Raw genomic sequence first — 14,870 nt, forward strand, 5'->3', positions numbered from 1 at the left:
ACTCATTGGGAAAAATCCAAGAAGTAGTTTGCCGGCAGAAATCTGAGTTTGAACCTCTGATTTTATTCTATCGGGCTCATCAGTGTGTTGCCACCCACCATGGTTTCAGCGCTGTTTTTGTGGCAAGATGGCATGAAAAAAGTATCACTCACTTGCTCCAGTTGAAAACAATGGGAGGCTGGTTCAAGGCATTTTTTCATGATGAACATACATACGGGTCACATAACGTAAAAAATCCGCAGCATATAAAGTACATGCCAGGTGGATGAGACTTAGAAAATTGCATCCACACCCTGCAGAAAAAAATCTGCAATGAAATCTGACTTGTGCTGCTGATTTCAGTCCATGGTATGTCAGTTGTCGCTGTGGGAAATGCAAAGCTTGACTGCAGCAGAAGACCCGTAGCAGCAGGTTTTGGCCATACCCTTGGAGGGCAAGACTTTAGAACTTTATTATTCTTTCATATCTCTTGAAGGTCTTCTTTGATGCAGTTGATGAGATGTCATTTCCTCTTAATTCAAGTTACTTATCTGAGATGTAACTACCTCCTAGAATTTTTATCAAAACTGAGTTTGTTATATTTGAACGGCGTTCTCCTTTTAGATATATGAAAAGTGTCTTGATGTTCATTGTGGTGCAACACTTTTGGACTGTTCTATAGGCAACTTTATGCAAAAGCCAAACCCTACCGAAAACCTGAGAAACCTTTTCAATCTCCCATTTTTCTAAGTGTACTGTACAATTTGAGATTTATATTGCTGTTAGCAAATTCGACATGTCATTTGTATAGCTGTAGGAACAGCTAAAGCATCCTGCATCAGTTTCCATTATTGCTTTGTTGGTGATTTGAAATAGGGTGGGATACTGGGGTTAACCTCAGTCTTATCTGAATTTTCAGGTGTTGAATTGAATTTCCGCATGTGATTTTGTTTTCATCTGTTTTAGGCTACTTTCACACTTGCGTTGTTCTTTTCCGGCATAGAGTTCCGTCACAGGGGCTCTATACCGGAAAAGAACTGATCAGGTATGTCCTCATGCATTCTGAATGGAGAGTAATCCGTTCAGTTTGCATCAGGATGTCTTCAGTTCAGTCGTTTTGACTGATCAGGCAAAAGAGAAAACCGTAGCATGCTACGGTTTTATCTCCGGCTAAAAAACCTGAAGACTTGCCTGAATGCCGGATCAGGCATTTTTTCCCATAGGAATGTATTAGTGCCGGATCCGGCATTCAGAATACCGGAATGCCGGATCCGTCCTTCCGGTATGCGCATGCGCAGACTGAAAAAAAGGTGAAAAAATAAATGCTGGATCCGTTTTTGCCGGATGACACCGGAAAGACGGATCCGGCATTTCAATGCATTTTTTCGACTGATCAGGCATTTTTAAGACTGATCAGGATCCTGATCAGTCTTACTAATGCCATCAGTTAGCATACATTTTGCCTGATCCGGCAGGCAGTTCCGGCGACGGAACTGCTTGCCGGATCTCTCTGCCGCAAGTGTGAAAGTAGCCTTAGGGTTAGCACTATTGGATTGAGTAACACAAGGCTCCACTGGCAACTTTATCATCTCTCATTCTGTTGAAAGATGTCAAAAACCGCTGTGGGTGACCATCATTGATTGATTTCATGATCTAACCGGGTTCCACTTTTCTTGGAAGACCAGTAGTGAAGGATTCCTCTTTACTTCTCTCAGTTTTGGTATTGCAACATGCATTGAAAGTAAATATTGGTTGGTGCCTGTGACTATACAGTAAGCGGTAGATATCTCATGGTATTGCTGCTACCATGGGGTACAGGAGCTATTTTGTTGTATCTCTGTATGTAGTCATCTATAAAACAGGAGGGTAATTGGGTTCTCAGCTTCAGACAGCCCCTCTCTGAAAGCCCCATCAGTGCATGATGAGTTAATGAGGGGGAGGGGAGGTCAGCATCACTTTCCAATGGCTATGCTTGAATATTACATTTGACACACTGATATTTGGTTTCCTCAGGAAAAGATAGGGATACTTTTAGCAGTCACGGCCAACAGATAGATAGTACCCACCACAATTCTGGTGTAAAAATCTGTCTCAAAGTAAGCCAACCAGTAGTTTGTATAGAGAAAAGAGTCTATCCCTGCATCCGATGTATCCTCCAGCCTGAACCACCGTGAGCAGGTCTAGACAGCCGGTTTAAGCTTCCACCGTCTATAGGATTTGTAACTCTGGGCTGTTGTCCTTTTGACATCATCTCTACAGCACAGCTTACTGAATGCGGAAGTGGTCACGACAATGGACCCTATGTATGGTGAAGATCTGTCTCTGCAGTAAGAGGAACCACCCTCTTGATGTTTGAGGAACACGTCCACTGTGAGACCGCTAACCTGATGGAACATTTGGCAGTATGGATGGAGACTGCCCCTAATACTGTTGGTACTTCAGTACTGCATCTTTACCATGCTGGTGGCTGTGCCATTTTTTAAATGCTTCTTGGAAACAATTTGGCCCATCAACAAGCTTTATAGATGAAAGCCTTTTGCCTTATTTAGCAGGCACAGAGCCATGGCGTAATGGATAATATGATAATGTGTGGTTTGAAACATTACGATTATGTGCCCATTTACAGTACCATTGCACAGCGCTTGTTTGTGATGGAGCTAAGCTCTGCAGGGAGAAGGTAGTCTACCGAGAGTTTGTTCCCATAGTTACTTGATCTTCTGCAAGAGGATAAGAGGAAGCTATCCGGAGGTGAAGGTTTTTTTGTTTACTACCAGCGATCACTTAATGTGTCACATTGATAACAGCAACACACCATCCCTGCAGAGAGTAAGAACGTGCCCGGGTCACAGACACTCTGAATTGCCACCATTCTCATAATTGTCACATGTGGCCTTTTCATTTACCACATTGTGCTGAAGTACTGAACCGAATCAGAGCCCTGCAGATCCCTCCAGTGCTGCCGTGGATGAGAACAACCTACAGGGAGATCTTTTCATTTGTAACCTTTGCTTGCGTTGGTATATTACTGTATAATAGAGTGACAACACTGCATCTCACATAAAGGGGTTGTCGAGGGGGATAACATTTTTATATAAGGGACAGAATGGGTTAAAAATAAGCATGATAACCTGACTGATCCCCGTTGCTGCTGTTCTGATTCTTACCCCACTGGTCTCTTCTTTCTGGTCCCCTTTAATATACTAGTAGCCATTTTGTACTCGCCACTCCTGCCTTGCCCCATTTTGTTTCACCACTGAGCTAACTGTGAGCAGTACTGCATTTAAAGAGGACCTGTCGCCAAACAAAAAAAAGTAAGATACATATATACTCCTGTTGACCATGCTTCTATGAACATGGCAGACTTGATTTTAGGACTATGGGTCCCCTGATTGTAGAGTTATATCCCCCGACACAGAGCCACAGAGTTGCTGCCAGTCACTGCTCTTCTTTGCTAGGGGACCGCTCTGCATCATAGTTTGGATGGGACTGCATCTCGCTCCTGTCTGAGGCAGCATGGTCTCGTGAGAACTCCCATTTCTCGCACGACCACACTGCAACATGACTCTCCGTGGCGGAGATCATCACTGCGGGAAGAAACCTACCCTAGCAACGAAGAGGAGTGGCTGGCCACCTCTCTGTGGCTAGTCATTCCAGATTTACATATGTGGCACCACTATTGTTGGGGGGACATAAATCCACAACAGGAGGACCCTTATTCATAAATGCAAGTATGCCAGGGGAGCATGGCCAACAGGAGAATATATGTATATCACATTTGATGACAGGCCAGCTTGAATGTATCACCTTTGTTTTTTATTTTGCTACTTAAAGGGGTTTTCCGAGACTTTAATCAGTATGATCGTGGGGGTCCAACACCCGGAACCCCTGATGATTAGCTGCTTGAGAAGGCATCTAGCTTTAAAGGGGTTGTTCAGGTTCAGAGCTGAACCTGGACATACCCAGAATTTCACCCAGGCAGCCCCCTGTTATGAGCATGCTCCGATGCACTCCTTTGCCCTGCGCTGAATCGCGTGGGAAAAGGCAGTTTATGGAGTTCTGGTGACGTACCGAGCTCTCCATAAGGACTGCTAGGCAGAGGCTTACGACCAACAGTAAGCCTGGTGACATCACCGGCTCTGATGGGTGGGCTTTAGTGCTGCCCTAGCCGTTTTACTGATGTCACCGGAAACACTGCTGGGCAGAAGCCTCCGTCCAGCAGTGTGTTATAAAGAAAAAACCCTTGCCCTGCGCAATAGAGTAAAAGGCAAGGGAGAGCATCGGAGGATGAAAAGCTCCGATGCTCATAACAGGGGGCTGCCTGGGTGAAAATGTGGGTATGTCTGGGTTCAGCTCTGAACCCGGACAACCCCTTTAAAATTTGATTTGTTTGCACATTTCTTTTTCCATCTTTTTTTATGTTCGCATTGTAGATTTTTTTTTATTCTGTTTTCTGTACATGATTATGGGCTGCCTTGCTGTTAACATTCAGAGATATGGTTTACAGCAGCCATGTAGACCATAGGAAACTGTAACCTGGAGGTACTCATTGAGTTATATGGATGAGAGCTCCAGGCATGATTTGATCTGTGATGAGGTTACTGTGCAGGGAGGGGAAGGAGGCGAGCTGTGTCCATTGCCTGCTGTAAATGGTGGATCCTGTGTTATCTATATATACTGTAAGTGTTACCATTGTCAGGGATTGCTCTCTCAAGCAGGGCGGCGGTGACAGATTTGTGTGTAGACAACAGGATAAAGTTCAAATAAGGTTCCACTTTATTGTGGTACAAACCGCAAAATAAAGAGCCTTTACACTTTCGGCAAAAAACGTAAAACAAATCCTGCTCGTCTGAGCATTAACGAATATAGGTCAGTATCTGGCTCAACTATTAAACCCAGGTCACACAGGGCATTAGGCTTTTCTTTAGTCAGGACGGCAGCCAGCATCCTGGACTTATCTCCAGACATCACTTCCCCCAGACTGACAGCCTGGGACAGGTTTTTATTTCACCTTAACGATCCCAGATGACACACCTGGAGGTCCCTCAGGCTTAGGGGAAAACAGGCCCTGGAATGGGGTGGACTGGGGAAGTCCCACTACCAAGCCTACCTTCCCCAGTCCAATAAAATCCAGCCCATGAACTACTAAAGAAAATAGCTTCAGCAACTATGTTTGCTGAAGCCAGAACCATCCTGGATCTTACTTACCTCACCCAGTTGAGAAACCTGGGTGAGATATACACCCCTTCCAGGACTTTACCATGTATTCTTCTGTTCACATTACCACACCATTCATTGTAATCTGCCTAAATTTTTACATACTTGATTTAAACAATGTTGTCATATGATCACCCATTCCCTTTAAATAAGTCTTTTTTGCTAAGACAGCCCGTCAGTATGCCCCAGGTTTTGACCCAGAACGCTTCACTTCAGAAGCATTGAATCACCGTGAGCTTTGAAATTTCTAATGTTTCAGTATCTTGGTTCCACAATGCTCATCCCCAAATAATCTCCTCCTGTTCTGACATGGCGTGTGAGCTCAAGAGGCGGAGAAGGGTCTTCTGAACATGTTCCATTTTGGTACTTGCTCTTTCTAGGTATAGCTGTGGCTCCATTCAAAGCCAGTCCACAGCTCCCTGGTCTGCTTGTCTTCTGGAGCTTGCTGATAGTGCCATCCCCCCAGTTGAGAGGGCAGACCTAATGGACTCTTCCTGGCAGTGTTGTTGATGTTCCATAATGTGCAAATATTGGCCGTGCAAAGAAAATTGCTTCCTATTTGCTGTTTTTAATTGGGGCGCTTCTTCTTCCTTTTTTTAAAGCGTACCTAAAATTTTGTACAGCTTGCATTTCAACTATTGCAAATGACCAAGGCACATGGCAAAATGGCCACATTTTTAATGACCATTTTTTTTAAATGGGTGCTTTCTAAAAGATTGCCATTAAAAGCACCCTCTTCAATTGTATGGGCGGCATCAGTCCGTGAAAACGGCCAATATAGGACATTGCTTATTTTTTTACCTACGTTTTTCATGGACTGTTAAATAAATGCCCATGTGACTAGTCTCATAGACTTCAATTGGTTAATTTTTCATGTTCGTGTGCATGTAGACTAATTGATTTTACTGTTTTCATGTCAAAACAAGCCCCTGAAGTTCATGCCTGTCTATAGCACTTTTCCCTGTTGTGCATACAGAATCCATACACCATTAGCCATGTATGTAGCCTATGCACAGTCTAGAAGAAAGTTGTCCATCAGTGGTAGGATGAGCTGCTACTCATTAATAGTACAGGAAAAATGGCAAGCAGTAAGTAAGGTACTGGTCATCGGGATCAGAAAAGTGGGGTTCCACACCTTCCACAGATCAACCCTTTGGAGGGGTCATGCCAGCCTCTTGTATGTTAAGTCAGTCCATCCACCAGCTTTGTCCATTCACTTGAATGAGATATACACTGCAGCTGCTAAACAGATGTACATGTAGATAGCCCCATTTAAACAAATGATGAGGGCGCAGTAAAAGTAGTACTTGCATGAGCGCTGTAGCACCCTCAAACAGATGTCCGCCCAGAGTATGGACTCCCACTGATCTGATATTAATGGCCAATCCTGAAGATAGACCATCAGTATCGCGAAACCAGAAAACCCCTTTGATGTCCATGTGTTTTGCTAAAAATTAAAACATTTCTTGGAAGATGCAGAAGCAAAGTCTTCTCCTTTTTAGATTGCAGAAGTAGCAGTTTACCCTTGTCATGAAGGGGAAAGACCTTCAGGCCATAAAGAGGTTAAAGGGGTTAAGACCATATCCTGAGATGATAATGAAGTGGATAATCTAGTAAAGTGATGTGCTTGTCTTGGCTTGTGACCACTTAAGGTTGACATGGGAGGACTGCCTTCCTTCTTGCTGCTTCCGTTTGCTTGATGACGGTGAACTTTCAGGAGAGGCAGCTTACTCAGCAAAAGTGTCTCCTGTTCCCTTTCGATATCAATTCCTGTTTGATATGATTTCTTGGGGAGAAGTCTTAGATGCTGAGAACCAGACTTTGTAGGAGATACTGTAGCATAAAAAAAATATTTTAAGCTTGTTCTTGAAAGTGGTGGGTGGTGCACACAACCATCATGCCCAAACATACCAAAATAAGACGAGCAGCTGGTGTATATGTGTACATCACTGACACTGTGCACCTGAATGTAAGGTGCTTCAGTACTGCAGTAGGATCATCAGGGCTGTGGAGTCTGTAAGCCAAAACTTCTCACTCCGACTTCTCTATTTTTCCATACTCCATCATAAATGGCTCATGTATGATAATCAGTAATGACAAAATTTACTGTAACAAAATGTTCCCATTGAGCTGTTCTTCACCTTAAAGCAAGTAATCAGACTACGTAGGACATAAAAAAATTTTTACAATGCAGTTTCTGAACCCAAACTTTCAGCAGCAACAAGCCATTAAAGGGGTTGTCCCGGACATATCCCCATTTTCACCCATGCTCTCCTTTGCCCAACAGCAACACTGCTAGGGGAAGCCTCTGCCTAGCAGTGTGAAAATAAAAACAAACAAGCCCTTGCCCTGCCCGATCCAGCGCAGGGCAATCCATTTGTTTGCCTAGACACATAGCTGTGGTTCACCTGCTTAAGGCTACGTTCACATCACTGTCAGCCTTTCCGTTCTCCTGCTCCGTTTAGGAGCAGGAGAACGGAAAAGGCACATAACTGACGCCAAACTGAGTCAAACAGAGCCCTTAGGACCCCATAGATTATAATGGGGTCCGTTATGTGTCCGCTCAGAAGATGATTTTTAAGCGGAGACAGTCCTTCTGCATGCACAACTTTTGTCTCCGCTTAAAAATCATCTTATGAGCGGAAACCTAACGGACCCCATTATAGTCTATGGGGTCCTTAGGCTCCTTTGACTCAGTTTGGCGTCAGTTATGTGCCTTTTCCCTCCTTTCCATTCTCCTGCTCCTGTGAATGAAGGTGATGTGAACGTAGCCTAAATCACAGTTTTTATTTTGTTAATCTGAAGCCCTGTTCCTGAAGTATGATACTTTTTTTTACTATGCAAATTGCACCAAAGGCATAATCGGGGCATCACCAGTGTTCTTGTTGCACCCAAGCTCCCTTCCTTTCTGTGACCAGCCTATTCCCTCGCCAATTTGTCACTGCTTGCCCCTGTCAATCCAAGCTTTGAGGGAGGGGCTTACTACAGAAAAGAGCGGAGCTTGAGTGCAACAAAAGCAATCCTGACAACCTCATTGCACCAAAAGCATAGTTTACATATTAGGAAAAAAAGTAGCATAACTCTAGAACGGAGCCTCGGATCCACACGAGAAAAACTGAATTTTAATCAGGTGAACCACTGTTATATGTCTGTACAAACAGGTTTGATAGGGAGGTCACTGATGACCAACTGCCTTTCAGAAGGCGAAAAATGTTCTGTGTAGCCTTCATGTGAACTGGGAGGCACACACTGGTTCCAGTAAGCACCATATTGATCTGCACTTAATGAATCTGTAAATACGGCCATGTGCATGTGTCCTAAGGCAGGAGGGAAGCATATTTTTATTTTTTTTGTCCCCCCAAAAAGTTCCTATATTACATTAGTTTTTCCTTAGAATTCATCCTGTAACCCGCAGACCTATTGTATATTGAATGCTGGTTAATGAGAATAGCAGGACGTTTTTCACATTTCCAGAAAAATAATCTTGCCTGCCGGAATACTTTAATACTGGAAGTGATGTCTGAAGAAGACTAGACAAAACTTTCACTGGCGAGTTTTTCCGGAGTCAAGGTCGAGTACAGATGATAAATGTTCACTTTATCTTTTACTGGACTCAATAACAAACCTTGTTCCAGCACTTGCTCTTTGCTGGTTTTCTTTTACACCCATGTTGGTAGATAGATGTGTGTTTGGTGTTTTGCTACCATAGCTGTTGGATATCTTGCAGGTTGTTGTGGTCAACAAAATGAGAGCCATATTGGCATTCAAGACCTTTACAACATTGAAATGTTTTTTCTTTTGTCTATTAAAGTTCACATTCTCAGGAACTGAGGCCCATAAATGTCACCATTATTTAGTACTGCTGTGAGAGGAGTCTACGGGGGCACTTGCTTTTTGGTAGGAAATTCACCCATCAAAGAGACTAGAGAGACCGCTCATCTGCAGTACTAGTCAGAGCCTATTGACAATAGCTGAGCGGCGCACTTGACTATTTTCGGAAGTCCCATTGAAATGAATGGGAAGTGCACCGCGCAGGAGCAGCCACCACTCCATTCACTTCTATGGGGCTTACGGAAAAAAACCGAGCCAGTGCTTTGGTTATTTTCAGCAGTCCCATACAAATGAATGGGGGGTGGCCGCGCATGCCTGGTGCTCCCTCTGGCTCTTTGCGGGCTTTGTTTTAAGTATAGGTGTGGGTCCCAGAGGTGGGACCCGCATCTATCAGACATAGTGGGCATATCCTAGAGATATGCCCCCAATGTCCAAAATGGGAATAACCCTTTCAATTTTACAGATAAATACATAGACATGTAAAAACAGAAAATCTTGTCAAAATTCGGTTTCCTACAAAATAAATATGCCCTAAGAAGTAACCAGTAAGGATGCCACAACAAAAGGAAAATATGGAAATACATCACAAAAATCAGCAATGTTTTTCTATTGGTTGAAATGTGTTAAAGGGGCTTTCTGGGATTTTAAAGGGCATCTGTCAGCAGATTTGTTCCTATGACACTGGCTGACCTGTTACATGTGCGCTTGGCAGCTGAAGGCATCTGTGTTGGTCCCATGTTGGTTCATATGTGCCCGCATTACTGAGAAAAATGTTTTAATATATGTTAGCCTCTAGGAGCAAGGGGGGTGTTGCCATTGCAGAGAGAGCTGAGCCCATTGCTCCTACAGGCTCATTTGCATATATTAGAAAAAAATTCTCAGCAATGCCGGCACATATGAACATGGGACCAACACAGATGCCTTCAGCTGCCAAGCGCACATGTAACAGGTCAGCCGGTGTGATAGGTACAAATCTGCTGACAGATGCCCATTTAATATTGATGACCTATGCTCAGGATAGGTCGTCAATATCAGATCGGCGGGGGTCCGACACCCTCACTGATCAGCTGGTTGAAGAGAAGGCTGCACTCCGTGCCAGCGCTGCCTTCTCTTCATTGTTTACCTGCTCGCCGTCAACATCGCATCGGTGAGCAGGTGTAATTACATTCACTTCTATGGGACGGCTCATTCCTTTTCAGCTCCTGTTCTAGAACAAGCAGTCTGCAGTTTGCATTGCATTTTGTGGTGATGGGTAATCTTTAAAGTGGTTAACAAAAAAATACCTCAGGGCAGCAGTTGTTTTAAAATAATAAAAGAACGTATACTTACCCATTTCATCCCCCACCGCTTCAAGCGCTGCTACTCTAATCCTCTCCGCTGCTGCAGCCATGATGTCATCTTCTTGGCTGCAGCGTTGAGGTGCCCATGTACACCAGACATCGCTGCAGCCAGTCACAGGCCTTAGCAGTGCACAGCTTAGTGGTAAACAACACTGCTGAGGCCAGTGATTCCTTTTTAATGAATCTAAAAGGGGCTTGTAATTCATTGACTGCAGCATACGGCGGACTCCCGTTCTTGAGACATTTATGGCATATTCCCTCACCATAAATGTTCAGAAGGGTCTACCCCTTTAATGACTTATTGGCGGTTATGGAAATGACCAAGCAGGAGCCCCCAGCTGTCAGATATCTATGATATATCCTCTCTACATGCCATAAAATCTTCTGATCGGAGTATCCCTTTAAGATAGTAACATAGTAACATAGTACATAAGGCCGAAAAAAGACATTTGTCCATCCAGTTCGGCCTGTTATCCAGCAAGTTGATCCAGAGGAAGGCAAAAAACCCTGTGAGGTAGAAGCCAATTTTCTCCACTTTAGGGAAATAAAAAATTTCTTCCCGACTCCAATCATGCAATCAGAATAACTCCCTGGATCAACGACCCCTCTCTAGTAGCTATAGCCTGTAATATTATTACACTCCAGAAATACATCCAGGCCCCTCTTGAATTCCTTTATTGTACTCACCATCACCACCTCCTCAGACAGAGAGTTCCATAGTCTCACTGCTCTTACCGTAAAGAATCCTCTTCTATGTTTGTGTACAAACCTTCTTTTCTCCAGACGCAGAGGATGTCCCCTCGTCACAGTCACAGTCCTGGGGATAAATAGCTGATGGGATAGATCTCTGTACTGACCCCTGATATATTTATACATAGTAATTAGATCTCCCCTCAGTCGTCTTTTTTCTAAAGTGAATAACCCTAATTTTGATAATCTTTCAGGGTACTGTAGTTGCCCCATTCCAGTTATTACTTTAGTTGCCCTCCTCTGAACCCTCTCTAGCTCTGCTATGTCTGCCTTGTTTACAGGAGCCCAGAACTGTACACAGTACTCCATGTGTGGTCTGACTAGCGATTTGTAAAGTGGTAGGACTATGTTCATATCACGGGAATCTATGCCCCTTTTGATGCAACCCATTATCTTGTTGGCCTTGGCAGCAGCTGCCTGACACTGGTTTTTGCTGCTTAGTTTGCTGTTTATTAAAATTCCTAGATCCTTTTCCATGTCAGTGTTACCGAGTGTTTTACCATTTAGTATGTACGGGTGACTTGCATTATTCCTTCCCATGTGCATAACCTTACATTTGTCAGTGTTAAACCTCATCTGCCACTTATCTGCCCAAGCCTCCAATCTATCCAGATCACTCTGTAGTAGTATACTGTCCTCTTCAGTGTTAATTACTTTACACAGTTTAGTGTCATCTGCGAAAATTGATACTTTACTATGCAAGCCTTCTACAAGATCATTAATAAATATATTGAAGAGAATAGGATGTTTCATTATTTATAACTCTGCCATGTGTCTGTGATCCCAACAGCTTATAAATGACAACTTTATGTATGTGACATCGCTTGGTATTTTCGTAATATGCTTTTTTTTTTTCTACGGATCTTCAGTATAAAACTATAATATATAAAGTATATAATGAAGCTATAATAAAAGTATAAAGCAATTTTTTTTCTTTTTTTCATAGGCAGCTGTAACAGAGGTGCAGTTTGGTCCGATGAGACTCCACCAAGATCAACTTCAGGTATGGTTATGTGAAGTTTTACATTTTCAATTTTGCTGGTACGTTCGTATGAAGAAGCCAAAATGTATGTTGGAGAATACGCAACTGTGACCTACCTCATGCCATTTCCCGTGTATCGAGCTGGGACCAGGAAATGGAGATCAGGAGGCATCCAGTAAGCATCGGAACAGCAGCGGTGGGGGAATGAGGAGGGGAGTAATGCTTTTTTTTTTTAACCGATTCTGCCCCAACTTCTTACATTTTTTATTTTACCTACGCAGCCAATGAAAATTTTGCATCTGGTGCCTCTCATTAGAACAACTGCATCCTTTTAACTGTTGCTAAATTTGAAAGATTATTTGAGACTGGATCCTTCAGAAATGATTCTTTACAAGACTCTCTTTAATTTTTGGAGTTAGCCATCATGCACACCGCTGTATTACAGATGCTTACAAGATTCATGTTGTCGGAGGCAAAACCTGTCGTAAGATGAAATGCATGTATGGGACCCTACGTACTCTGTGTGCTGCCATACAGGTTCTGTGCAGGAGCAAGGTCCGGACATGCTGCTTTTGTAAATGCCTTTATTCCTTATAAAATAACAGTGGAGTATGGTATTGTCAAGGGAGCGTGTCCTCGCACAATCTGGCTTTGTCCATTCAGTGCTGATGTTATCAGACTGCATAGCGCCACAGCCTGTTAATAAGGTCAATGAAACGGTGCAGAATTGTAAAGGGCTAATGCAGGTTAACGAACCGAACGCTCCCAATAACTGCCTGATTATGAACAGAGGGTAGAGCTGCATTCACATGCAGCAATCATCTCCTCTGTATGGAGACGAGCAATCAACAGTACACAGACCGATCGGCTATCTGCTGCATAGCGATGAGCAAGCGTTTGCTTGTTTATTGGGTTTTCGGCAGTATCTTTACACTGGGCAATTATCGGGAATGAATGGTTGTGTGAATGCTCATCTATGATAATTGCCTCAATTTTTGGCCCTTCTCGATGGGACTTAGGCCTCTTTCACACGGGCGAGTTTTCCGCGCGGGTGCAATGCGTGAGGTGAATGCATTGCACCCGCACTGAATCCGGACCTATTCATTTATGTGGGGCTGTGCACATGAGCAGTGATTTACACGCATCACTTGTGCGTTGCGTGAAAATCGCAGCATGTTCTATTTTGTGCGTGAATGGGGCTGCGTGAAAAGCCCCATGATGATGGATCATGTGATGGACACCGTGATGAGCGTAGTGACGTCATCAAAGGTCCTTTTCCTCACAGAAGAAGACAGAAGAGATGCCGGCTGCGCGAGCAAGTAGATTAAGGTGAGTTAAATTTTTTATTATTTTTTTTTTTAACCCCTCCAGCCCTATTGTACTATGCATTCTGTATTCAGAATGCTATTATTTTCTCTTATAACCATGTTATAAGGGAAAATAATACAATCTACACAACTTTGAACCCAAACCTGAACTTCTGTGAAGAAGTTCGGGTCTGGGTACCACAGTCAGTTTTTTATCACGCGCGTGCAAAACACAATGCGCCCGCGCGATAAAAACTGAACAACGGAACGCAATCGCAGTCAAAACTGACCGCAATTGGGTACCTACTCGCGCGGGTTTGCAGCAACGCATCTGGACCTTATCCGGACACGCTCGTGTGAAAGAGGCCTTAAAGTTGTTTTCCAGCCCAAACTTCTTTTCAGTTTGGTCCAGGACTGTGTTTTACCTAAAAAGAATTGAACACACCTGCTCCCCTATTCAGTTCCGAGAGCAAAACTTCATTTGGTGATCCTTCTGGTCCCCTGGATGGGGTCATGTGGGCATTGGGACATATCACTGCTGAGGTCAGTGAATGGCTGCAACAGCACATGATCCCGTCCAGAATTTTACAGGCCGGGGCCCAGAAGGCTTGCTCAGTGCTGGAATGGCATGTTGGGGAGCATGTGAGTGCATTTCTTATTTTAGGTAGAACTTGATCCTGGGTCAAACTAAGCTGGGGGTTTAAGGCCACAGAACACAGCATCTGAGAGCTCATTTAGAGAGAAGGGTCTCCCTTCAACAATCAAACAGAGCCATTTGGTTACTATGGCAGCTGGGGGTATAGCGGAGGCTCCCAGGCCTGCCATTGTAAAGTTCCACAAGACTATAGCATTAGTGCAGTAGACTGCAATACTTTTTTTTTTATTGCAGTCTATGGAATAAGCAATCCACTGATCACATATTCCAATCCCCTAGGTGGGCCAAAAATAGATAAAAAAAAATGTAAAAATATTTTTTTTTAAAAACACATTCAAATCAACTTCCTTTTCTCCATTTTACGAATAAAAATAAACATCATTGGTATCTCTGTATCTGAAAATGCCCAAACTATTATACTATAAAAATTTTAATCCCATACGATGAGTGCTGCAAGGCAAAGAATTGTAAATGCCCGAATTAGGGCTCTTTCACACTTGCGTTGTTTTGTTCTGCATAGAGTTCCGTCGTCGGGGCTCTATGCCGGAAGAATCCTGATCAGGATTATCCTAATGCATTCTGAATGGAGAGAAATCTGTTCAGGATGCATCAGGATGTCTTCAGTTCCGGACCAGAACGTTTTTTGGCCGGAGAAAATACCGCAGCATGCTGCGCTTTTTGCTCCGGCCAAAAATCCTGAACACTTGCCGCAAGGCCGGATCCGGAATTAATGCCCATTGAAAGGCATTAATTCCGGATCCGGCCTTGCGGCAAGTGTTCAGGATTTTTGGCCGGAGCAAAAAGCGCAGCAT

General features: G+C 43.6%; 1 protein-coding gene across 3 annotated transcripts in view; it reads left to right on the plus strand.

Moving 5' to 3' along the window:
• The window catches only part of LOC120985855 (high affinity cAMP-specific and IBMX-insensitive 3',5'-cyclic phosphodiesterase 8A-like), a 331,567-nt gene that overhangs the window by 243,323 nt on the left and 73,374 nt on the right, over positions 1 to 14,870 (plus strand). For all 3 annotated transcript variants that reach the window (XM_040414049.1, XM_040414047.1, XM_040414048.1), the window contains exon 2: positions 12,061 to 12,117. In XM_040414049.1, coding sequence (XP_040269983.1) covers positions 12,061 to 12,117 — 57 coding nt within the window. The remainder of the gene's footprint in view (positions 1 to 12,060; positions 12,118 to 14,870) is intronic.

This window comes from Bufo bufo, chromosome 1 (assembly GCF_905171765.1).
Source record: "Bufo bufo chromosome 1, aBufBuf1.1, whole genome shotgun sequence".
Classification (NCBI taxonomy): Eukaryota; Metazoa; Chordata; class Amphibia; order Anura; family Bufonidae; genus Bufo; species Bufo bufo.